Source organism: Nyctibius grandis, chromosome 6 (genome assembly GCF_013368605.1).
Source record: "Nyctibius grandis isolate bNycGra1 chromosome 6, bNycGra1.pri, whole genome shotgun sequence".
NCBI classification, from domain to species: domain Eukaryota; kingdom Metazoa; phylum Chordata; class Aves; order Nyctibiiformes; family Nyctibiidae; genus Nyctibius; species Nyctibius grandis.
The window spans coordinates 35,302,786-35,329,152 of record NC_090663.1 but is presented as its reverse complement, the minus strand read 5'-3'; the positions used below and the strand labels follow the sequence as shown (position 1 = coordinate 35,329,152).

The window sequence follows — 26,367 nt, the reverse complement described above, 5'->3', positions numbered from 1 at the left end:
ATGAAATCAGAGAGGACTCAGCTTGTAATTTACTTCAGTTCTAAAGTTAAGTACCTTAGAGCAACAGGATGAAACATGCCCTCATGACATAACAATAGTTTAAATATCAGTGAGAACTTTCATTTGAAGCTATATGCTGAATAGTTATTCATATCAGGGACAGCTGGGATTTAATGGCAATGGTCTCTGGCTTCTGGATTAAGACAGATATACTCCTAAAAAAAGGTAAAAGCTCCAGCATCAGCAAAATTTATTATATGGTCCTTGACCAAGGTGGCATAGCTACTTAAACGAGTTCATGGTCATGATGAAATGATTGATGTAACATATGCTATTTTTATGCTATTACAACATCTGTATCATGAATGCTTCTGCTAATAATTCAATGACAGAATTTTGCAGTTCACAAAACTAGAATTTCATTGAATCTATTGTTAACTTCCCTATTTAGGGACAAAGACTTCCGAGTTCATTTTTGGAAGATTGTGCTGCATAGTACATTGTTCAGAGCTTTTGTCTTTGCCACAGGACAGATGTTACATTAATAAAAGGACTTCTAAGCTACCTCTGACCAGCAAATTCTTTCGCAGAACAAGTGCTTATTCTGGCACTGACTTTAGTTTTCTTTGGATGAAAGCATATTATCACTGACATTTTGTCTTTGTGCTGGGGGAGGCTTTGACAATTCAGTAGAGAAGTGGTCTAGCAGAACAGTGTATTTGAAGTAGCATTACTAACAGGGCACATATATTTCAATGTATACAAGTAACAAAACAGCACAGTACTTCCAAAGTATACTTGAAAATAGTTATAAGCCAGGATATGTGCTTTTGTGTAGCAAAGCATACTATTTTAAAAGAGAGACTACATAAAGGACAATACCAAATTTTGGTTTTGAAGTGTAATTTCAGAATGAGAAATCTGAAGTGTTTTACTGGTTTTGTTTGTCTGTTCACTTGGTGTTTTTCAGTGAAATATGAAGAGCTGTACTGTTTCTCATTCAATCCGAAATTAGATAAAGAAGAACGAGAACAAGGCTGGAAGCTTGTGGACCTCAATGAAGAATATAATCGGATGGGTATTCCGAACAACTATTGGCAGATTAGCGATGTAAACAGAGACTATGGAGTGAGTTGTGATTTTTCTGTTACAGAGAGTGTAAAGTGAATCAGCAGTCAGACTGTCAACTACCAAAGTGCTTACATGCAGGATCCCTTTGTGCTCAGTGCTGTACACACGTGTAGTAAGGTGCAGTTCTTCCACTCTTTCACATAAAAAGGCACATAGAAAGGTTGCACCTTGGTTTAATACGTGTGAAAATTAAGCACAGAAAACTTGTACACAGTAAGTTTTCAACATTAGTGCTTGGCTGCCTGGGGAGAAGTTTAAATCATACCTAATGTTATGTGACTGAAGGAGCATTTTCCTGACATGTAGAGTTATATAAAATTACTACACATCATTGTAAGAAAAAAATTACTTGAAATAGTGAATTTGGCAATATTTTTTCCTCACTGGCTATCCTCACAATCCTCTTGAAGCCTTTGTGATTGACTGTTAAGTGTTTTTCATAGTCGTCTGACAGGTCATATTTCTTCCTATATATACAGACCTGCTGTCCTGCCTAGTTCAGTCTGGTATGGTTGAAGTCCCTAGAATGTTAATTAATTGTGAGAAATAATAACCAAAGTATTTTTGAAGGAAGTTTGTCCATGCACTCCACTGGTTCTGTTGCTGGAGCATATCCATGTAAAGGAAGGCCTGTGAAGTTCTCAGAGAAGACTGAATGTGCTGTCCGAGTTTGTTTTCTTTTTGTTAAAACAAGTGGAAAAAATGTTTGACCTCTTTTAAGATAAAGTGTAGGAAAAATGGCACCATGAATAAAACCCAGTTCACCACAGCAGCATCTGTAACCACAAGCCCTTCCTTTTCTTTCTCTTTCATTACATATCTCTGGCTCTCTCAGAACCTAATTTCTTCCTGGGCATCCTAATTCCTTTAGTCATCTCAAAATGTCCCAGGGAGATACTGGATATCCTTTTGACCCCCAGAATGCCACAGGCAGAATCAGAAAAACTAAGCTAGACCAGGACCCTATTTATAGTCCCACTTGTCTCCAGAGGAACTTCTGAGCTTTTTTGCAGGCCCCTTGGGTTCCTTTCAGAAGTGGTAGGCGTTGCCAGGACTGGTTGCCTTTTGGTATCCTGATTTCATATGGATTAGTTTCTTTTCTCCAAGTCCCTATTTTGTCACTATTTTTTTTCTAATCAGATTTTCTGGAAAATTTGGCTCTATGGTCCCCTCCCATTATAACAGAGGGGTGTTTGAGACCTTCACCCGCTCCCATCCTTACTTCCAAATTCTGCTACAGAGGAAACCACAGTTGTAAATACAACCTTGCTGTACGTAATTATGAATGTATGTTATACCTGTCTGTTCTCAAGGAGGCATGAATTAACATTTGGAAATACAGCCCTTCAACCATTCTGCTTCAGTTTTGCCACCTGTAAGTTAGAATTAGTACTTTCCAGCTTCAAAAGTCTGTTTTAGTAAATGTAGGTGATGAGTATAGAATAATTATGGAATATTCCCTAAGATTAGAGTTCCTTAGTATTTTATTTTTGCTGTGGAGATGGCTCATGTTACTTCTATTTTGTAGACCAAATAAGCAGTTTCCTTTCGCAGGTCTGTGATTCCTATCCTACAGAAGTGTATGTACCAAAGTCTGCAACTGCACACATCATAGTGGGGAGCTCTAAATTTCGGAGCCGAAGGCGTTTCCCAGCTCTTTCCTACTACTTCAAGGAAAACAATGTAAGTGTGAATTTGTAGCTTTGAAGTGTTTGGTTATTTTGGCCTTGCTTTCATGATTCTTCTAGTAAGCTTTCACGAGAAGAAATCAGTGTTTATTTTAAAGAAAATTAAAAGATGGTTAGTGCAGTCTGGTTAGTGTGGTTTGTACATATGGGCACACACTGGAATTATGGTTAGCTCATTAACAGGCATTTAATGCAGTCATTTAAACCCAGCTTCATCATCCACCTAACACAAAAAAAAATGCGATCCCTCTATCACAAGGAAGTGGAGTAGCACAAAAGGTCCTGAAACATGGGTGGCAGAAGAGTGAAGGCCAGTAGCAGGCAGCTTAGCAGGTGATTGGGAAGAGAACAGAGCAATTTAGAATCTGGTAGCCACAGCCTGAGAGCAAGTCGAGGAGGAGAAAAAATATACGTGCAGCAATTACAGAATCAGGAGTAGCCTCTCAAGAAAAGGTTTGTGAATGGACCCAAAAAGGATGAATGACGAGCTACCAAATTTTGGCTAAGCAGCATGTCGTGGCTTTATTGAAGAGACTCTCCTTGTCTGTAAGAGCGAGGAGTCCCACCTTCTCCTCTCCATGACAGATATTCTCAGGGCTGAGTGAGGAACTGCCTCACTTGTCTGTAACCATTTGGAAAAAAACCCCGTACATAGATTTCTTGCATTTCTGTTTCTGGCAGCTGAGGTATAGGAGACCCTTGGACTGAAGGATCCCAGGGACTGAGTGTTTTTACACTGTGTCCCAGCTCCCTAGGGACTGGCTTAGCTCAGCTGTCATTACCAGCTAGGACGATGGTATCCCTTTTGTACTCATAAAGGGTCTGTGTGTCTAATATCCCCTCCCATTTCAGTCCCAGACTGGCAACTGCATCGAGAGGTCTTCCCTAGTGCTGGGAGATGGCCAGGACTTCCCAAGAGCCAGAGGTAGTGTGGGATTACAGTGCGTCTGTAGAGTTTGCCATGCAGGATGGAAGATATTTCCGTATGATGTCACAAGCTACAGCTTCCACAGAAATCTTATCTTTACAGTGGCCCCTATCATAGGTTTAAGCTTCAGAAGGAAGGAATGAGACATTATTTTGACTCCTTCTTTACCCCTTATTTCAGCAGAATTCTGCTTCCATAAAGATCTATGAATTTGACAACAAAAGAGGAGGATATAAAGATTTAAATAGTAAATACTGTCTCTGCATAAATTACATATTATCTTTAATTTAATTTCATTAGGGGCAAAATTTTCAAAATGAATCATTTCGCATAATCAACTAAGTCCAAATATAGATATCTAGGATTCAAAACACTTGGATATTTCCAAACCTCAGTGAAAGAAAAGGTCTAGGGATCAGCTAGATTCCAATATATGGTGATCCAGTTTGGATCAGTTTCAGGGTTTCAGCATGAATGTTTTCGCTGTTGTGGTTAGAGTTCAGGTTAAGGTTCAGATCACCAGGGTCTGAAGTATTGTGTTTACTCCTGGATTGTTCATGGTTCAGAGGACTAGGAAAAGGGTTGGGAATGTTGGAAGAAATACCTCCTTGTGAGTTTGGAGGTTGGCATGAGTTGCCAGCTAACAGAGTTATGGGCAGGAGTGGGGTAAGATTTGTGATGGCAGACATTGAACAGCTATGGTAACAGCAGGCTGGGAAGAGGTCTGCTGCATGCAAGGGAGAAGGGTGCCACTCATTCAGTCTTTCATACCCAAAACTTTCCCATGGCTCTTTGGTACTGACAAATTCAATGATGATGTGACACCCTACTCTGCGCCTTACAGGATCTGTGTCAATATGATAAGATCGAACTGGAACTATCATCTGTTGAGCCTGTGCAATAGCAAAACATGACCTCATCTCTTGCCCTACTCTTAAACATAGCCCAGGAAATTTTATAGACATAAGTGCTCATTCTAAGCAACTGACCTGGGTCAACAGGAGGTGATCTGTTCATGGATATCATGGGAATGATTCCCACTTACGGTATGTAATGGTCACTAGGTCAGTTTATCTTCCTAGTTTTGTAGTACTGGCAATGCAGATGTTTCTTAAGCGAGGGCTAAACATGATCTTAACCCCAAGCCTAACTTGACAGACAAGCCATTCTCCCATACTGGTGCCAACACATACCTTAGCTGTTTGGGCTCTCAGGATGATACAATGTAATGGGCTCCAGTCCATACTTTCCTGAATCCTAACCTTCATCCACAACCCTAGCTTTAACCTTAATCTCAAGGGCCATATCTGCCTTGTGTATGGTACACTATGGATGAGAGAGAAATGCCTTCCTTCTATTAAAATGACAGGTGGTGGACATATTTATATGCACCTTTTGCTTTATGCAAAGGAGGTATAAGCATATATTAAATCACTGGAGTGTACGCTGATCCACTGGTCAGACTCTAGATAACTAATAATCTGTTTGCAAAAATTGTTAATAAAGTATGAACAGGCCCTCACACAATTCAGGGTTTCTGTATTAAAGATTCATGTTCTACTGACTAACTACCGATAGTTCAAAGACTTGGCTGAAAATGAGCATGTCCCTTCTCACAGTAATAAATAATCTGTAGGGCAGTCTGCATCAGTCATGACCTTCAGCAGGCACATTCTCTTCATGCTTATGTTCAGTGCCTAGAAAGTGCATGTATTAGCCCCTTGCCCTCTACAAATCTAGCTGCCCTCTGCCTAAAAGAAATAAAAACCTCCCTGCTCACCTATTTCACATTCTGTTCCTTCTTTCCCAGTTTCATCTGGAGGTCTGATTCTGATGGGTCTGGGGAGAAACTCTCTTGCCTTCTTCAATAGCACTGATTAATAACTGCACTCCAGGAGTCAGGCTGCCTGACCCACTTCCCGTGCAGTAAGGTCTTTCTCCAGAGGCAGTGCTAGAAATACACCACCATCAGTGATCGAGGTGCATGTTATGCATTTTTGTTTCCTGGACTCATGGTGTCTCAGGCTGTTTAGTAAAGCATGCATTGGTGTAAGTTGAGTGTAATCAGCTTCATAACAGGTAACTGTGAGTGACAGTGCAAAAGGACCCATTCTTCACACTCTATCAGTGTTCTTGTGGTTGCAATGTTGTACTCACGACATCCTCTAAAGACCACCTTTCAGGAGTTATTCTACATTAGGGAAATACTATATTTAAAATAGCGCTAAAACTGGGATTCAAGACTAGACTTGGGCCCATGAGGTTGTATTATTTTAATATTTCCTTGCCTTTTAAAAATGAATTTGTTTATTAACATGTAATTCATTTTACCATTCTATGCTTCCCATGCAACTGAACACCTATGGAAACATCTAATGAGCTGGTCTTGTATATGCTTCTGGATGCTAAATAATTTCTGCTTAATAACTATGTTGATTTTTTTTTTTGTTCGTCTGTCTGTTTTTCTACAGGCTTCCATATGTAGAAGCAGCCAGCCTTTATCTGGCTTTAGTGCTCGATGCCTTGAGGATGAACAGATGCTCCAGGCCATTAGAAAAGCAAATCCAGGAAGTGATTTCCTATATGTTGTTGATACTCGGCCCAAAGTAAGTACATTAAATTTCTTGCACATAGCAAGACTGAACCTGGGCTGAATACATTAGGGAAGATGCACAGCCCAAATGACTGACCATACCTCTGATCTTAGTTGCACCTGTGTAACTCCACAGGTAAATCAGGATTTATCAGGGGAATGTTAACTGGGAACCTTGCCCACATTTTTATCTCTTAGAGATTTTTTTTCTTTACACTGAGCTTTTTTCTTTTTTGTTCTTAACAAAATGTCAAGATACAAAAAAGTAAATAACTTGGAATAGTAACTGTTTCCACACACAGAGGAGCTATCAGCAACTATATTACTGATGAGTCTAGTGAAAAACAATTCCCATTATAAAACTGTATTTACAGTTGTTTGTAATGTTGTAAACCTCTGCCTGCTTATATTAAAAATTTCCACGCAAGATTTCTCCTGCAAGTGGGAAAAATTCAACGACCTCTGCCTAAGGCTAAGGAAAGACCATTTATTGAGGTTACAAGAATTGAGGAGACCGTCTTTGAATATCTCCAGCACTTTTGTGTTTTTGAGAGAGAATCTGAAATATGGTAAATAGTGATCTCAGATGCCATATCTCTATAATTGACTAAAATCTTTGGCCAAGATAAAAGCTTTAGAAAAAATTATGTTGTGCAGAAACACAGAAGCTCAGTAATTCTCTAGAAGAGATTGGAAGCTAAAAAACCTTGTGTTCAAATTTGGCATGCAAGCAAACAGCTCAAGGTGATGAGGACTAGACAGGCTTCAGTATCTGGAGGTGGGAGCAGGGATATGTTCTTTCTTACACTATCGGTACCTTCCCTGTTGAAGTGGTGAAAGCATCTGAAGAAAAGAAACCAAAGGGGCAAATCTCCACGAAATCCCTAGTAGATATAGGGTGAGCTATAGTGGAGGGAAAGGAAAAATGAGAGCAAAGCCTTGAGGAAAAGGAACAAGGAAGCCGTTTCAGCATCCTGAGATCAGGAGACAGAGCCTGAAAGAGCAAGGTGGCTAAAACTGAGAAACACGAGGAACGGAGCAAGGAAGGGCAAACCTGGCAGAGCTGGAGCAGAAATGAGGAACCTGTCTGGCTGGCGATTGACTGAAGACCTGGGGGCTGGTGGGAAAGTGCTGAGCACTCACAGCTATAATGGGAGGCAGTAGACAGAAAATCAGAGCCTTGGGATATCTCATTGCACTTTGTAATTTGGTGACTACTTTGACCTTCAGTTCTCTCTTTTTTTATTGGGAAGACAAGGATAGTACCACCTTACTCATGGTCCTGAAGAAAATGAATCGTGATGAGCACTAGGAAAGGATTGGTACAACTGTGTGCAGAGCAGGCATTGGATAGGAAGTACAGACTTGGCTGCTCAAATAATGCTTGTTTAACAGTTTTCTATACGTGACAATATTTAAAGCTTAGCATCTCCTGGCTGCTGATATTGGTACTCTTCCCTAATTAAGGAGGTCGCTCTTTGATAGGATTTATTACTAAACACTCACTGACTTGGCTATTAATGATGTTTTGCAAGGTAATAACAGGAAGGTCCCATCCTGTAAACTTTTGCATGCAGTGAAAAAAGCCTTTACTTTAAGTGGAGAGAGTGAAATTGGCTCACTCAGTCATGAACGACAGCATATTTCCAGAAACGCTGGCATCTTCAGGAGCCAGTCAGCAGATGAAAACTGTTTGTTTTCATGGAATTTCTCTGGGGAAAAAAAGTTTTGATGTAAAGTGTATGCACAGATTCCTACTTATCTCTCTCTGTGCTGCAAGAATAGGCTGATTTTCTAAAGCTCCTGTGATCCCAGGTGCCAAACAGAGCCTTGTTACAGCTGTTACAGTTATTTTTGCAGCTCCTAATGCATGTATAAATCTAGGGCATGTAGGAAGTGATAGATATCAGTGCAAGCTGTTCCTGGCATTTCTCCGGGACCCTTTAACAAATGTAAAGGTAAGTTATTGAATCTGGTGCAAGGTTTCCCATTGCTCTAGGAAGCTAAAAAACTACCTGCCTCTTCTCTTGTCAGAACTGGTTCCTTGCAAAGATGATGAATATTGATGAACCACTTAATTCAGCATTCCCACGTGCTCTTCATATGCTGTCCCTCATTGCACTTGATAATCTTCAAAGCAAAAGCTTTGGCTGTGGAAGAAAGCTTTGTTTCCATGTCATTTAAATATACCAGGATGACCATATGCAGAGCTTTACTTAGGCTACCGTCTTTCTTCATTTTCTCCTTCCTCTATATGTTTACAGAAGAAGCTAATATAAACTTACTGCTTATGAGTAAAACAAATGAGTTCTATAACTCTTTATAACAAAACATGACTTGATTATTCTCCACATTACAGAAGACGCTAGGAAATCTGGCAAGTGAGGTCTATTCCCTTTAGAGGTTGTCTCCTCATATTCACTGAGATTAAGTGAGGACAGGCACAATTTAGAGAGCTTTGCAACAACTACTTTAAAAGCAACAGATGGAATTTTGGTAGGTGATGTGGAAAACTTGTTAGTAAATATTGTGGCAGCTGCAAAGTTGGCAACTGACAGTATTTAAAATAAATGAGTGTCAGAAAGCCTTGCAAATTTAACCTTATATTTATTCACTTTTAAAGAGAGCTAATTCAGACTGTCTTAGTAAAAGATTTCTGTGATAAAATTGCTCTGCAGCTGACACAGTTAATAGCATTTATTGCACTGAGGATTAGGTCAGTTAGGGGCTAGACATTTTTCATTTAGGGTTTCAGAGGTTTTTCATGGCTTAGACTCATGCGTACAGATCTTTCTTCCTGAAGCTACAAGCCATTGTAGAGGGAGACTGCTTCATTTTGTTTATATTAGAGCACTGATGCCTACTTCAAAAGAGAAAGCTGAGGATTCAGCAGACAATTTGTATCTTTCTAGCAAGTCACACTCAGGACTCTGTCCTTAAAGGACATGCTGTTCACAGGCTGTATCTTTTTTTTGTTGTTCATTCATAGTCAAAACATCAGCAGACCACTGGTTGATAAACAAGAATTTTTTTTCGCCTGTGCTTTTTCCTGAATTGCATACTAGAAGTTAAAAGAAGTTTTACGCAAGACTTGAGTAAATGAAAAATGCTGGGTTTTTTTTTTGCCTCGGTTTATCTTAGAGTATGGTTCCTTCTGTTGTATCATGAAATTATGCAATGTTTCAGTTGCTAACGGTGGTCCACAAATGTAACTATGTATTCCTATTGCCAAGTTCTGCTCATGGGAATGGATGTGCTAGAAAGTGTGAAGATGGGAAAAAATCCCCTATCTTCACATATTAAATTGGACAGAACAAAAGAACTGAAAAGTGGTCTCACGTAGCTGTTTTCATATGCATCTAAAATGAAATTATAATGGCATAAAAAGCTTCTAGTCTTTAGTTGTTTCCTTTGAAAGTTAAGGGGTGAAATTTGGTCCATGGAAACCTATTTTGGTGTATGACATCAAAAAGCTGGGCTTGTTCATCTTAGTTGGAGGTAACTTGGCAGCAGACAATCAGTCCTACTCAGTTGCATGCATTCGGCTCCATATTAAAATTGACTATCAGAAGTATGTGTGCTTGGGGTGAAAGAGATTAGGAAGAGACACGTTCTTGTATATCCCATGATACCGTTAGCTAAGTACTGAAGTATATTATTTTGAGTTTCAGCAGTGACCACAGAAGCAGCAACTCAATAGTACTGCCTGTGATTCTCGGAAACTGGAAACAGAGTTATCTGCATAGCCTCTTGTCCCCTAGGCAATGCCTAAGAGAGAGTTTGGTTTTGTATTTCATGAGCATTGGCTCTCACCGCAATGAAGATGAGTCATTTTTTGCCCAACTGATACCTCATAAGGTCTCTCCAAAAGCTGTGTTAGTGCCCTCCAGTCTGGATGTGCAATATCCATTGTTATTTAATTCTTAAATCTTTCCTGAGCAGAAGCTGTTAGTTGTGCTTGGAGGCGTGGAGGTTCTGCTACATGGGCTGCTTTGTTACTCCTGGAGCCTTCATATTTCTTGGGAAGCTCAAAGGCTCCCCAGCCTTACAGCATGTATTTCACAGGAGAACAGGGATTTTATGCAAAAAACCAATTTCTTTCTATTGGACAGTGAGATTTTGCTATAGGAAATAAAAAAAATGGATAGGGTAATAAAGTAAAAGTACTTAATTAATTTCTATCAGCTCTAGTTTTCAGCCCAGAGATCAAAATTTGACATAAGGGGCTTGGCAGATAGTTTTCTTTTTTTGCAAGAATCTCAAAAGTGGGGAAAATAAGCATTAAAAATCCCTTAATTTTATGCTTGGGAAAACCAAACTAAAGAAGCATTTAGTGACTTTCCCATGCCAGGAAGCAAGTAACAGATTCGAAGACAAAACTCCAGCTTCCAGTTGAATGTATTTTTTGCTGAAGTACAGCAAAATATTTGATAGCGCTGCATTGCAGATGAAAGTATTTGTGGTAATTTTGTTAATTCAAATCTTTTGTGGTCTTTCACAACTAGAGCCAAGATACTATAAACTTAGGAAAAAGTACTCCAACTCTTTCTTCATTATTCCAAGCTTCAAAGAAGGAAGCTGTATCAACTTTTGGATGATTTGAGAAGTAAAACACAGTAATTTGGGCAACATTGCAGTGTACATATGCTATGAAACAGTGGCATGGCAGATAAGACACTGCCACCTCCTGGGTACATTTGGCTAGTAAACATAAAGCTGCACAAAAATTAAATCAGAATAGCCTTTTACAAACAAATTAAAACCTTTATGCTCTTGCAGAGGAGCTCTACATAAGTGTGGGTTTTTGTGTCTAACCTCACTAATGAAGTTTCACTCAAAGTGTGTGAAGTAGAGGTCAGAGCCTCAGCATCCCAGCGCCCTGCAATAGGCTGTAAACAGATCCCTGATTCCTAACCCGTTGTGTTGACACTGATAAATGCTTCCTATTTGTGCCTGATTTAAATCACTCTGATTTATTGCAGTAGGCCAGAAGCTTTGTTTTGAAAAGAATCTGTTTGCTTTTGGTTTTCATACAATTTTCCCTATTTTTTTCAGCTCAACGCAATGGCAAACAGAGCAGCAGGGAAGGGATATGAAAATGAAGACAACTACTCCAACATCAAGTTTCAATTCATAGGCATTGAGAACATCCATGTCATGAGAAATAGTTTGCAGAAAATGCTTGAAGGTAATGTTATTCTTTGTTGAAAACCAGAGGAGAGATTTGATCCTTCTATCACACAAATCAGGACAACTGCTCTGAAATCAGCAGCAGTGAAAATGGGCATGAAAAGAGATCTTTGCCTGTTGCAGCTGCATGCAGCTGCCTGCTGGCTAGTGGGACTCGTGCAGTGGAGCACCACCGCAACTAGCGGTGATTTCCTAATTCTGCAAACACCTTGTTTCATGGGTGAAATCCAGATATCATTTACTTTAATGACAAAATTCATTTGACCTCAGTACACCTTACTGCTACTACATCTTCTTTTGTGGTTTACGGTTTGATGGTATAATGAAAAAAAATGACTTATAACTGACTTTGATGCTAGTGGAAAATACAGGAGATTTTTTTTTTTAAGTTCAGAAAACCTATGGTTTGATTTTTGTATGTGGTCAAGAAGGTAGTCATGCATTTTAGACTGTGAATTTTAATAGAAACTTACTCACGCCTGTATAGAGCATGTCACATCAGGTTTATTTATGAAACTCACAGTCAATGGGTGTAACCATTTAGAACCTTCACAATCCCATGGAAATGAAAAATAATTTCTTCATAAATACTTATCAGTGTATAAACGAGCACATCTGTACTTCCATTTCATGTTTGGATTACATTACTGTTTAGAGGCCTTCTGGGAAAAGAGTAAGAATAAATAAGCCATCCTTGACCCTCAATGGCTTGTTGATTTTTAACAAGCAAATAGTAAATACTGCTCACTCCATTCCACAGAGTCTCAGTATTTACTTCACGTATATCATGAACATCTTCTGTTGCCTCCTGGATCAGCTTGATCTAGCTATTCTTGACTTGACGCTCTGCCCATGCTCTTTTATTCTTCGTCTATCTCCCATTGTATGCAAATGTAAATTTTAGATCTAAGAAGGGCTTATGTTTTCCATGACAGGAGAGCTGTGCTCTGTTTTCAAATAAGAGCAGTTTATGAAAGCCAGCAGTAAAGCGTGATGCAGGTAAAGCGGTCACTCTTCATGACAAATTTTTACTTAATTCCTTGGTCTAAGGGTCTCAGGAAGGAAAATAGAAGGATTTTTAGTTAACTACAAAGTCTTGTTTGGCCGGGAGAGAGGCTGGGTGAATAAACCTGTCCCTTTATTTGTTCAGCTTGAGACCATCGAAGTTAAAATAGTAAACACCCGGCCTGGCTGCATGGGACAGTGCTGTGTATTATTTTTGAGCCAAAAGTTCATGAGACAGGCCCATGGCCCAAACTGGCATGTAAGAAGGTAGTTTCTAATGCATTTAACACTTCAGGCTGCTTGGGGGGCATAACTTCTTAGCATCTATTTTCAAATGAGCCACAGGCTCAAAACTTCTTTTTTTCATAGGTTTTATATTTGCTAGGTTGAAATCTCATATTTAGCGACCTAGCTGATAAGATTAGAAATTAGAGAAGTTAAATCTGCGATTTCAAGTACTTGAGGCTTTCAAGTACTTTTTTTTTTTTTATAGCCTTATGACTTTCAGTGTACGAGCATGGCTTTTCTCATGTAAGCTGCTGCATAGTTTTTCTCTTCTTCCATTTGTGTCAGTGTCCCTTCTGTTTTTCTGGTGGCCTTTAAAAGGGTATTTATTACCTGACTTGTGCACACAAAGGAAACTAGAATCAAAAAGGCTGTCAAGGATGATGATAACATACATTCAATATGACTTCAAATTTTTATCAAGGAGTACTTAAACATACTTAGGTGAATCTTTAAGGTAAAACATCACATTACACTACAAATATTACAAAATATGTCTGCTACTCGTCATGTGTTTTTAGATGTTATAAGGTACATAAAAACCTTTGAAAACACAAATGAGGCTGACGAAAGCTGATTTTAGTTTAATATGTGCTGTATTGTTGCTTGGAAGTGTACTGCATGGAAAAGAGGACATGAAGACATAATGGGTCTGATGTGCTGCAGGAGTGTGAGGGCAATTTAACCCAGCTTACTGGAATTAAGCAGAAGTGAAGGTTGTAGGATCTTTTTCACATGAGAGACTACAGATTATTTTCAATATACGATTTTAAATAACTTCCAATGCTAAGGAAATTTGAAAAAAAATTGATTATTCAGTTTTCCATTGGAAAATGCACTTACATTAGAAATGTGTTCATTTCAATAATTAACTTATAATTCTAATAATATCAATAATTTATTTGAGGAGGTAAAAAAATTGTTTTCAGCTTTGTGATTTTACCAACTAACTCTAGCAATTTTATTTATCTTAACATGTATTTACTTTTGTATAATATTAGTTTTTGGCAAAATATATCAACATTATAAAATGATTAAATTTGTAGGATAATGAGAATTTTTTCAGAATATGCAAAAAATGTTGAGATTTACCTGTACTCTGGAAGTAAAATACATTTTAACATGCTGGAATTTCCTTCCAGGAAAAAAAAAGTTTTACTTTTGTCTCTGCTGCCTCATATTGCTTTGGTATAGTATTGATTTTTTTCATTTAAAGAAAGGGGTATATGAAGCTACTTGTGATAATTTTGACCCTGCACACAACCTCCTTGAAATATTTTTAAATATTAGACGGAAATGTTGCGCAAGGACTTTTCTCAGTAAAGATTCAAGGGCTGACTGAGGCGGCTGTTGGCATTTGTGATGGGGTGAGCTTTGCCGTACATGCAGGGGCCATCCAAGACTTGACTCCCCTTTGTTGTGCATTGAAATGATGACCCCAGATGCTCCCTGTCTGTATTTAAACAGCAAATATGAGCTTCTCCCCCTCTCATACCAGGAGCAGTAGTTGCTGATGTAAGAGCAACCCTCTGATCCTTGGACTTATCTGCCAGAAAGAGAGCCTGAGGGTTTGGTCTGGAGCATTTACTCCTTCCTCTACCCATGGCTGTCCTGCCAGAAATGGGGGAAACTGGTCCAGCATCCCCCTCTGGTACTTTTGCTGGTGGAAGAGGCAGTTTGCACCATGTGTCCTGTTTCTTCCTCCCCTCCTGGGGAAGGAAGCGCTGCTGGATTTCTGAGAGCCCTGCCCAGGGGCTCTTGGTTTTCCTGTGCCCACACAGCGGGTACAGCAGGTCTAATTTCTCTGAGATTTTGGTACCTTTTCTGCTGAGATGGAAACACTTTTTCCCCTTAGGATAAGCCTCATAATTGAACTCACTATTAAGGTCCAGATGGGTAGCCAAAATCATGTGAAATATACAGTGTATGCCTTTAGGACAGGCTGAACTTTGCTCAGTGAAGTGGTCGGTAAACATTGACTCTAATTTGGTAGTGGGAATGAGGAAAGCGCTATTTCAGCCTTACCTTGGGCCTTTGTAAACAGAGACAGCAGCTTCAGACAGAATTCAGCTACTAATTGGTCATGCTTCCATCTGCACAGGAGCATTAATCATGTGAGAAGCTGTTTGCTTTCAGTGCTGCTATCTATGCATTTTTATAAATAGCCTTCAAAAATGACTTTTAAAATAACCATCTGGAAGAGGCCCTACATACAAAGATTGCAAGTCTTTGTATAGACACATTAGGCTATTTTGCCTCTGAATTAAATGGAGTTAAGACAGTCAGATACGTTCAGATGTGGTATAAACTCTGACTTTGGCTTGCAAAATTAAATTCCAATTACATTGAAAGAAACTAAAGTTTTGCCACTGGTCATAATGTTCATAACAAACTGAGAGTTTTAGAAGTTTTCCAGAGGACACGAGACTAAGACATTATTAATTCACAGAACATACATTAACTCAGTAAAAACCATGACATTTTACACTGTATTCCTTAAAAGTGTTTCACTGGTTAATATATTTTTCCTTAAAAGACAGTATAATTCTACATGGATCAAAACAAATGCGTAAATTATGGGGTGAATTTAGTATCTCACTGTTGAAAACAGACTGAGTCTTTGTTTGCTGCTGGTTGAGGTATCTGAATTAGTTTCTGATTGACCTTTTTTTCTTCTGATGTCACAAACTCTGTAATGTTGAAAAACAGACACTTGGATACAGCAGGATAGAAACTTCATGTTGTAAAAACTGGGAGATTATTATTTTTTTCTTTAACCATGGCATAGAGCTTGGAAAGTTTTCAGGAAAATATTTTCCTTGATGAATTATGGCTTTTCCTCACCATCAGGATACTTTCTGCCTGCAAGTGAAGTTTTAATAAGGTTTCCTTCAGGGATGGAGAACTGTTGAGTGAATTACTTTATCTCAAACACCATCATCTGTGGTGATGCTGAAGTCTGGGTTTGGTGGGCCTGCTCTTACAGAGCTCCACCAGCAAATGTGGCTAGGAATAGGAGGCTGTGGCACCATTTTGATGTCTGTCTGCCTGTCCAACAGCAGAAACCATGTGCTTTCTGTTTCCCAGCCTTCATTACTAAACAGAAGATCTCCTCTCAGGGGTTTGAAACTTTTCTCCCAACACAATTTTGGAAAAATCTGTGCTGCATAGAAGGATATATTTGGTAAACTGTTTGCAACAGGCCTTGTAACAGCTCCCCTTTTTAACTTAAATCAACGTATTGGGTGAAATTTGACCCAGCCCTGTTTCTTAAATATATGCTTTTTTCCAATGGTAAATTTTGACTGTGAAGTATCCACCCTTCTCAAAAGATGAATGTTTTACATGGGGATATCTGAAGAGATAACTCTTAGGTTGAACAGTCAGTGAAAGCTTAAGGGACTATAATTACTGTACATTTAAGATGTAGCTTATTTTGCAGTTTGTGAGCTGAAATCGCCTTCAATGAGTGACTTTCTGTGGGGCCTAGAAAATTCTGGCTGGCTGAAGCATATCAAAGCCATTATGGATGCTGGCATTTTTATTGCAAAGGTAAAGTGGGTAAAACAAGAACAAGACTTGGACTAACCAAATACACAAAGTGAGGACCAAATTCTCTGCTTGTGGGTAACTTCTGTTATCTTCAGTGATGCTGTATCTGAAAAAAACCCATCCTGCAATGCTTCGTATATGAGTAGAGATGATTCTTAGGTGCTGTCATGTGGACAATTTGCTGATATGGTACAAAAAAAGTTTGTGTTCCTTTCACCAAGGAATTCAAATGTACCAAAGCCTCTACTAGCCTGTATCTTGTTATGCCAGGTATTTGAATGTCCTTACTTGACTCCCCAGCAGTGATTGTCACAGCTGCTTTCCCTACTTCCCCTGCCTCCTCCACTGGTTTCTGGACATTTTCTTTGTCGAAGGTTTCTGTTTGAGGACTACTTCTTCGCGTGGTAGCTGTAATATAGGAATATTAGCTACTCCATTATTTCCCCTGAGTTACTTAGTGACCAACTAAATTCACCTCCTAAAGCAACTCCGGTGTATTACCATGGCCAAATTCTCTAGCAGCTTCTACTCTTACATATTTGAGAACTGTTTCAGAAAACAGTCGTTAGCTTTGATATGAAATTATTTCTCCTAATCCCATCCAAAGTAATGCCGATACTGGTCATCTACCAACAGTAGTTTTAATTTTGTTACCCCCTTCCTTGTGCTCTGCCTTTCACTGTTTCAGTTCTTGTTTTTAAGATTACTGTGACAATTTCTTTTAGGCCTTTTTATTCACATGACCTGCTACATATGACCATATGGATAAAACTCCATGGGTTTCCCTCCTCAGTAACTGCATGTTTCTCTTGCTTTGCTTCTTCCTGCTCAGCAGGCAACTGTAGTTTCTTACCTGAACAGCAGCTGCGAGATAAATGCCCATGGTATTATTTCTCCCACCCTACTAGCTGTCATCAGCTTACAAAAATCAGGTCATTTACATTAGCTCCTGCCAACTTTTCCCCAGTGGCTAGTCTTAAAATACTGTCCAAAAAAATTTATCCTTTGTCCGTATGCTTGCTTGCCTCGTGCCTCCTCAGACATGCATTTTGACCCGTTCTTATTTGTACTGCTCCCAGTTCTCAGTGACTGGTCTCCTGCCCACAGGGGTTCTATTTTGGTAGAATTTACTTGTCTCTTGAGATAAACATAGATAATTTATTATTATTCCTTGTTCCCTATTAAGCCCAAACTTAACTTAAATGTTTATTTTTCTAAGCAGTATCTTTCCTAACCTATTTTATTTCTCTGCTTTCTAAATTTAGTTCTCTTTAGAAATTACAAAGGTCAAAACCCTTAGAATTTTAAAAAAAAAAAACCCTCAAGTTCCAAAAATAAAGCAACACCAGACTTTGGAAAACTTAGTATGATCTCTTCTTTGTGTGTTTATGTATAAAATGGGATCCTCTCTCCCCAGTTACTTACATTAGAGATATTAATACAATCTTGCTTATTAGATACGGAAGTTTACCACTACCACAGGCTTCCCCACAATCCTTCAGCAGTATGTTGTCAGTGTGCAATGCAGTGTGCTGTAATAATATCCACACTAGCGCTGGCATCGAAAACAGACATTGACATTATTGACATTACCATCAAGAAGGGAAATTAAGAGCCATATTGCAAATATGGCTGCTCTGTTGCTGGTGTGTGAGTTTGAGCATTAGCAGCACTTGAATCTGCTCTAGGTAGTTGTCTGCTCTGGCAGACTGATGTATTTTAATTGAAACAGATCCCACATCCTCCTGTAGTAGAGCATAAACAGGTGATGCTGCAACCACCGTATTGCATGGGATGGGATGAGATTAAGACTTTCCAAATGAGAGGAATAACACTCACCATAATTCAAGAACTCTGTGGCAGAATAAAATAAATGAACAAGGTTTCCCAGTTCCCAAATTAATACTATCTATATTGTGCTGTCTTGCTCTTCCTCTCTTACCATTGCCTTTCCCCCTGCTTGTGATATTTCTGACTTTTTCTGTATCCTTAGGCTGTGGCTGAGGAAGGTGTGAGTGTGCTTGTTCACTGCTCTGATGGCTGGGATAGGACAGCCCAGGTTTGCTCTGTAGCGAGCCTTCTATTGGATCCATATTACAGGACTATGAAGGGATTCATGGTAAGCAGGTTCTCTTTCACAGAGTAAACAAAAATTTTATGGCATCATTTAAGATGAATATCCTTGGTTTTAATGGAAAATAAACTTTCCTTAAATATGCCTTTTATTTTTAAGTTGGAAGGAAGGTTTTTTTATATGTCCAAGTTACAGTCTCCCAGTTTCTGTATGAAATGTTATCAAAGGCGGAGATCAGTTGGGTACTCATTTTTTTCCTAACCTCAACCAAACTTTCTCGCAGCCCAAGGAGCTTTCGTGCAAGCAAGAGTTTGTATTCATTTTCAGGGATCGGTGAAGTTTTGAGTGTCAGAAGTGTGCTCCCTAGACATAAGATTGCAATGAGGAGCTATGTTGGAAAATCTGTTCCTTTTCCAAGCAAACCAGCACCAGTAAAGCATCTAGGAATGCTTGTCAAGTTACTGGTCACACATTAAAAGAGTTTTGAAATATATTTAGGTCCTATTTTTGAAAATGATGAATCAAGCTAATTAAAGTTGTGTTGAAATATTGGCATCCTGCCTGCATCAATGAACAGTGCTACTTTCTCTTGAGTTCGCAGTGATTATTTTTCTGCTTATTCTAAAAATTATCTGGGATTCTAATACTGCTTGCTTACATCGTTCTTGCTTGTCACTTTTCTGCTAATTCTAAGAATTAACTGGGATTCCAGTACTGCTTGTTTACACCACTCTTCTGCCCGCTTCAACATATGTCAGCTCTGTTCCACAACACTGAATGCAATATTCTCATTTTAGGTGTTGATTGAAAAAGACTGGGTTTCCTTTGGTCATAAATTTAACCACAGGTAAGACACTGCTAAGGTTTTTCTATATATGTTTTTATGCAGTGAGTATCTGCTGCCATTCCAATTTTATTTCCTTGTTGCCTTTCAAAGCATATCAACAGAACGTCCTCAGGAAACCGCCATACCCTTTTCTCCTACTATGTAATTTAGCTGCCTGGAAAAATTAAAGTGAAATAGTTTCGTAATAGTCTTTTCTTACATATGCACTCCAAGGCTGCTATGGGGAATCCTGAGTGCTGGTCTTGCAGTTGCTGCGAGCCTTAAGAGATCCATGTGAGAGAAAAGTAGTATGTATGATGTGGCTTGCAAAATCCCTTTGTACTCCAGCAAACCTTTCAGTAGTGCCAAGACCTCCCACGTAAGTCCCTGTTCAGCAAAGTCTACGTCTTCCAGGACAGTACGTAATCTTAGGCATGTCTGCAAGTTATCTATTAAGTAAAACATACTCTTCCTATTACACTCTGTTCTAATGAAAACAGGAGGATTTTTTTTCAGAAACGTCAGGTAAAGGGAAGCGGAAAGTCATCTATTTGGACAAGTTATTTTGTACATCTATTATGTAAATGCTACAGTGTAATGAAAATGTTTGAAGACCTTATATATTTAAACATGGATAAATACCCACATTTTCTTTCTTTCTTGTATTTCCTTTTAGATTCTGTAAAAATATAAAATGCAATTTTTATATTGGAGTTTAATTATATTATATTGATTGATTTGAATATAAATTTATGTTCTAGTTTCAAAAAACCTTTCAGGAAATCTGTGCAGCTCCACATCACCTGTGAAATTCCAGCAGGAATTACTACATTTAATATCATACTGTCAGATGTCTATTATTATCAGTGGTGAAAGATATTACGAAATGTAATCACCATTACATGGTGATAGCTTTGGTTTGCAGTACTATATTGCAATACTCTCTTTGATGCATAATAATAGTAAAATTAGAAGTTTCAATTTCAGATGTGTATGGAAGTCCACTCTGTTGGAATATATATATATATATGCAAGTTATAGATATATATATATATACATACACAAGCTGTACACCAGACAAGCAGAATAATTAATTGAAACTTCTTCCCACTAGGCAGATTTATAAAATATTCTATAGTTCTATGTATGTGGTTTGTATTTTCAGGCTCCTGTTCTTCAAGGTACCCCATTGCAAGTGGTTCCAACAGACATTTTTATAGATAGAAAGTTTGATGTTCATTTGACAGATACCGTAGCATGTAAACATTTCACAGAATCACAGAATCACAGAATGGTTAAGGGTTGGAAGGGACCTCTGGAGATCATCTAGTCCAACCCCCCCACCAAAGCAGGTTCACCTAGAGCATGTTGCACAGGGTCGCGTCCAGGCGGGTCTTGAGTATCTCCAGAGAAGGAGACTCCACAACCTCCCTTGGCAACCTGTTCCAGTGCTCTGCCACCCTCAAAGTAAAGAAGTTCCTCCTCATATTCAGATGGAACTTCCCATGTTTCAGCTTGTGCCCATTGCCCCTTGTCCTGGCACAGGGCACCACTGAGAAGAGTCTGGCCCCATCCTCTTGACATCCACCCCTAAGGTAAAGTGTTGATAAGTGTTGATTTCCCAATTTCTAAAAATTTCACCAAGAAATGTTCCTCTCCTGCTCAGTTTTCTGGTTTTGGGAACGGTCTGCCATTGAGCGACTGTCTAAGATACAGTTTTGTCATTGCAGTCATTCTTGTCATGACTTACGTTACTGTGGTATAACATTATATTAATAGCATTAAAACGTGGCTATGCAGCAGCCAGCTGTTAGTAGCTGAAAGGCAACAAGATGCCCGTACGTTTTTTTTTTTGTATTTGATAAATTCTGCCTTCATTCTACTCCATGAATCTTGCATCATTTTTGTAAGTAAAAAAAATATACTAGTAGTTGAGATTTTAGAAATGCATGCCTACAACGTAACTTGCACACTAAAAGTGAGGGGTTTGTTTTCATTAGTGTTAACTCAGTTTTCCTAGAGGATTTTGGGTTACAATTGAATGTATCTTGTCTTGTTACAGGTATGGCAATTTAGATGGGGATCCGAAGGAGATATCCCCTGTTATTGACCAGTTCATCGAGTGTGTTTGGCAGTTAATGGAACAGTATCCTTGTGCCTTTGAATTCAATGAGAGATTCCTCATCCACATACAGCATCATGTCTATTCTTGCCAGTTTGGGAACTTCCTGTGTAACAGCCAGAAGGAGAGACGAGAGCTGAAGTATGAAAGCCTGTCCTTTAGTAGTATATTTACCTGTGGGTTCTGTGGGTGTTGTATTGAGGATTCAGACTCCATGTGTGTGCTTTCGTAAGGTGCAGTGTAGACTTCTTGGCTGTTATCTTCTGGCAACACAGATTAATACCGAAAAAAGTTGATCCTCTGCAATGTGGCTCTGCTGGGAGCGTAATCCACTGTGTGCGTGACAGGGATTAATGAAAACCGACAAGAGCATTAGCTCTTCAGCCATGTGGCTCTACCTTTATTGCAGCATTAACAACATACAAGGCAAGCTGTCACTGTAGCTCTAACACAAGATTATACTAACTCTAGTTCCCGGTTTAAGGGTCACTGCTCTTCTGTGTTTTAACTTGTCTTTGGATCTCATGTCAGGACACTTTAGTCCTGACCTCTCAGACACTTACTTATGAACAGCCTTTTTTGCCTGGTAGCCCTCCCTAGGACTGAGTCAGCAAACTGTCCTTCTGCTGTTTGGCCCCAAAGCAATTACGTATTAATCTACCTGCCCTCAGGCCCAAACAGAGACAGTAACATCATTCCTGGCACTGCTGATGTTCGTAACTGCTTCCTGGGGCACTGGCTCCTCAGGTACATCACAATATCCACTGCTTTTCTCATGCATCTGGATTGTGTCAGCAGTAGTAATGAGAGGAAGGTGGGCGTTACTGATTGCTGTTGCCATTTGGTCCCTTTCACTGCTCAAATGCAGCACAGCCTCAGTGGCGTAGTCCATTTAAAATTACAACCTTCACAGGCCATGATACCCCAACACCTAACTGCATGAGAAATTGCAGCTCAGGGGTGTAGGAGTGCATTTAAATGCGGGGATCCCTTTGGTGTAGAGATCAGTCTGAAAACTAATTTTATGGAAGCAATCCTCTCTATCTCGCAAAGGAACCCATCTCTCCACCTTCTCTCTCCAGCTGCTCTGGCTTTACAGGAAATAGATTGGATTTTGCCTCTAGTGACCAACAAAGGAATATGGGTCTCTGCTTTTCTATATTTATAACTTAAGTCTAATTCTGTTAAGGAAGTATAAAGCTGATTGTAAATGAGTAGTACACAGCATAGAATATCGCATATAAGCTTTAGCAATACCTGAATTGTAGTAGAGACTTCAATATATTTTTATTTAATATATTTTTTTCAGAATCCAAGAACGAACATATTCATTGTGGGCTCACCTGTGGAAAAATCGTGCCGATTACCTGAATCCTTTGTATAGATCAGACCACAGTCAAACCCAAGGGACCCTGCACCCACAGATGGCTCCATGCAACTTCTTGTACAAGTAGGTAGTATCACTGGCTACTGAGAACTGTAGGATGTGTTAGTACAGAACAGAGTGCCTTTGTATTTAAGTATTTCTCATTCCATAACGTAGCTTATTGAGAGTAAATTCAGTCTCGGACGCAATGTGTTCATTCCTTGTGTGCTCATAGTCAGCCAACACCTCTGCACCATTCCACAACAGAGTATTAGTCTGAAAAGAAGCTTAAGATTAAAGCTATATTGATAGTTGTGTGTCCTAATTTCATCGTTACTCACTTCTTCCACTGAGAAATGGCTCTTTCAGTTCTGTCCTCATCTGTGGTTTCTAAATTTAAAGTTGCTTAAACATCTTCCATTCAATAATTTGTTATGATTATTTAGATCAATTGGTGTCAAAAATAAAAAAGGACATTTCAAGAAATCTTATGGTTTCATTGCTAAAACAAGTGCTCAGTAAAACAAAAAGCAGACTTTCCCCATGTTGTTATACCTTACACAGTAAGTTTTACTTGATTTTTTTTTCAAAATGTAACAAAATATCATAATTTTATAAACATTAGTACTGACATTCTGACAAGTAATTAATTGTGCCATTAATCTTAACAAACTTAAGGACAACTTGATTATAAATTCATGAAAACTCTGGTTTAAGTAAAACTGATCAGTTTGTTTTCCAATTGCAAGTACAAGCACCTGTTAAAAAGTCAACAAATATCCTAAATGACAGAAATTTAATTCTTTCATGTCTACTGCTCCAGGACATATCCACTTTAAATCAATTTAAAAACAGTCATTAATCCTGTTCTTTAGGATAGTGGGGTTTATAAAAGAAGTACTGATACTGCAGATCCTCCATCAGATGAATAATCCTGTTGATTTTAATGGAATCACTTCGGTGCGTAAAGATATAATCTGATAGCTCACGCTTGGAAAAACTTAAGGGGGAATGTGACTTAAATAGTATACTATTGGGGTAGGAATGATAAACCACCAAGGAGCATGCACATGCTCCAAAAATATCTGTCACCTACTTGGCTGGACAACTGCAGCTGATGGCAGGTCTCTCAGCTACTTAATGTGTCTGGTGAACTAGTTACATACTCAGAGTCTGGCTGTGGCCATGTATTGCCAGATGCCAAGACAGGAGGAGTGCTAGAGTAAGCTACAGAGTTATAGTTCGAGTCCTTTCCTCCTGAAAATGAAAAATCAACTCAGGTGTTTAACCGAAGGTTTACATAATAATTCCATAGAACACTAATAGAACTTGCCCACATATATGCTTCATGCAATTTCTACAGTCCAGTTTAAAACGTCAGTTTAAACTTTAAGAGAACAAGACACAATACTGTTTTTTACTCCAGATTTTTAACTTTTCTTTACAGGGGAAAAAACCCTGTTAACTACCTGCCCTCACCCGCCACACCCAGCCCCAGACAAAAACAAGCATACAGAATTTCAGTGTTGACTTAATGGGAAGTTAAACAATGGTTGAGAACTAGGATTATGAAAAACTGGCTTTCACCTTGGCTGTTTTATAGGTACCATTGCTCTAAAGCCCATGGTGTAGAACAATAATAGAGCAAAAGTTTGCGTTCAGTGAACCACCCTCAGCCATGTGATCTAAGCCAAAGGTACATTCACCTTTCTTTCTGTTGTGTATCAGAATTGATTCAAGCTGCGTATGTCCACAAAGTTGCATCTTCAGGACAGACCCAATGCAAATGAATCATAAATCTTCCCAAATACTCAATGAACTTAGGCGTATGCACTCTAATGATGAACAATCCATGGATGGATCATTTAGGACAACATGTGACTGAAACAAAAAAGTGTGTATTTAAATCTTCTGAGGCCACCTCACCAAATGAGAAAATTGCTGACCTTCCCATCAATTCCAGGTTCTGGAGTGGTATGTACAACCGCTTTGAAAAGGGGCTACATCCTCGACAGTCAGTTACTGATTATCTCATGGCAGTGAAGGAAGAAAGTCAGCAGCTGGAAGAAGAACTGGAGGTCTTAAGAGAGGTATTAAACACTTGATCTTGATGCCCCAGACTTAAATGATGGTAAATGAAACCCAGCTCCACCCACTGCACAGTCCCCTACATGCTACATCCTCTTCTGGCATGAGGATGTTCAGCCGTCATCTTTGTTCTCACATAAACTACTATTAACGTTTTGCATTTAAGACACAGCAGCAGACTTTTTTTCTTTAGGGATAAAATTTCACCTGTGTCAGTGCATAAGTACTACTCCTGGAAGAAATTTTGTATCCTTCTCTAACTCAGAAGGAGTTGTAACTCGGAAGGATGCTCTAATTCAGCATCGGTTTGTGGTAAATTGTGCACTTCTCATAGTCCAGAAATGCAAATAGGCAGTTTTAAAGGGTGCCAACTGGGCTGGGATCTGAACTTAATTTATTATTTTTTAAAAGGCAAAGACACGTAAGAGGATTACTGGGCCCTAAATGCGTCCATGTAATATATACTGTTTCCTTTATTTCAGCGATTGGCAAATCTTCAGAAATCACAATTAAATGATAATAAAGTCAAGAGTAAGCAACAAGACCGAAGCAAACAGTTAGGGCTTTCTACTTCCAACAACAGCTTAGCTAACACTCCCCAGGAGTATAGCAACGATCTGAAATCATTCCCATCCCGGAGCCCTTCACAAGGGGATGAAGAAGATTCAGCCCTGATTTTGACACAAGACAACCTGAAAAGCTCGGATCTTGACCTCTCAGCTAACAGTGATCAGGAGTCTGGTGTGGAGGACTTAAGCTGTAGGTCCCCAAGTGGGGGTGGCTGCTTGCCGAGTGAAGACAGTGGCAAAGATTCAGATGAAGCTGTATTTCTGGCAATCTGAAATACCTGCACAACAGCAAGGATCCAGATGAAGCTGAGCCTTTCACAGTCTGGAACGGCACCTTTTCATCAGCTGAAGAATGGGAGCGGTCTGTGGCCTAAAGAAATAATCCAAAGAAAGGGAACTGTGCAATTGTGTAAGTAAAGATCTAAGAACAAGCCATTACTAGTTTTAAGACATAATGCTAACAAAAAGTAGTATCTGCTCTTATATTTAGTTAAGCCAGTGTGGTGTTTGTTTTATCAATGCTGTACATAATTATTCCTTACTTTGTACATTTCTGTAATTATTTATTGTACAGAATCGTAGTTCTTCTCCAAAGATGTGAAATTCCAAAGTACTCTCTTACACATAGGGACGAGGTTGAAGATTCGTTAGTGTTAGCCTTGCTGGTGAATCAGTCAAAACTCGTTTTTGTAGAGCTCTTTTGCCTTCAGACATACTGTGTATATTCTTCACTTTTTTTTTCATGGGAGGTGTTAAATTTTTAATTCCGACGATTATTTTGCATATACTGCTACTAGAATCCTTTAAGGCAAAGTAAAACTAACAAATGGACATGCTTGGTTAGGGGACAAATGAAGCTTTGATCTTGCAAAAGTACCCTTTAGTAAGCAGCTGCTGCTGCCACACATGAATGCATCCCATTTGTACTCAACTCTCAACCATTGTTGGAA

At 39.0% G+C, this 26,367-nt stretch overlaps 2 protein-coding genes across 2 annotated transcripts in view; one reads left to right on the top strand and one right to left on the bottom strand.

Moving 5' to 3' along the window:
• The first annotated feature begins 1,059 nt into the window (after positions 1 to 1,059).
• On the top strand, positions 1,060 to 25,755 carry MTMR7 (myotubularin related protein 7). Its single transcript, XM_068404223.1, has 11 exons — positions 1,060 to 1,128; positions 2,686 to 2,814; positions 6,219 to 6,353; positions 11,396 to 11,528; positions 16,263 to 16,372; positions 18,366 to 18,491; positions 19,244 to 19,293; positions 21,335 to 21,535; positions 22,704 to 22,844; positions 24,724 to 24,850; positions 25,331 to 25,755. Exons 1-11 carry the CDS (start codon positions 1,075 to 1,077, stop codon positions 25,688 to 25,690), a joined length of 1,566 nt encoding a protein of 521 aa, XP_068260324.1. The 5' UTR covers positions 1,060 to 1,074; the 3' UTR covers positions 25,691 to 25,755.
• Positions 22,657 to 26,367, bottom strand: part of VPS37A (VPS37A subunit of ESCRT-I) — a 28,619-nt gene continuing 24,908 nt past the window's right edge. The window contains exon 12 of the mRNA XM_068404225.1: positions 22,657 to 25,787. The gene's annotated coding sequence lies outside the window, so the exon portion shown is untranslated. The remainder of the gene's footprint in view (positions 25,788 to 26,367) is intronic.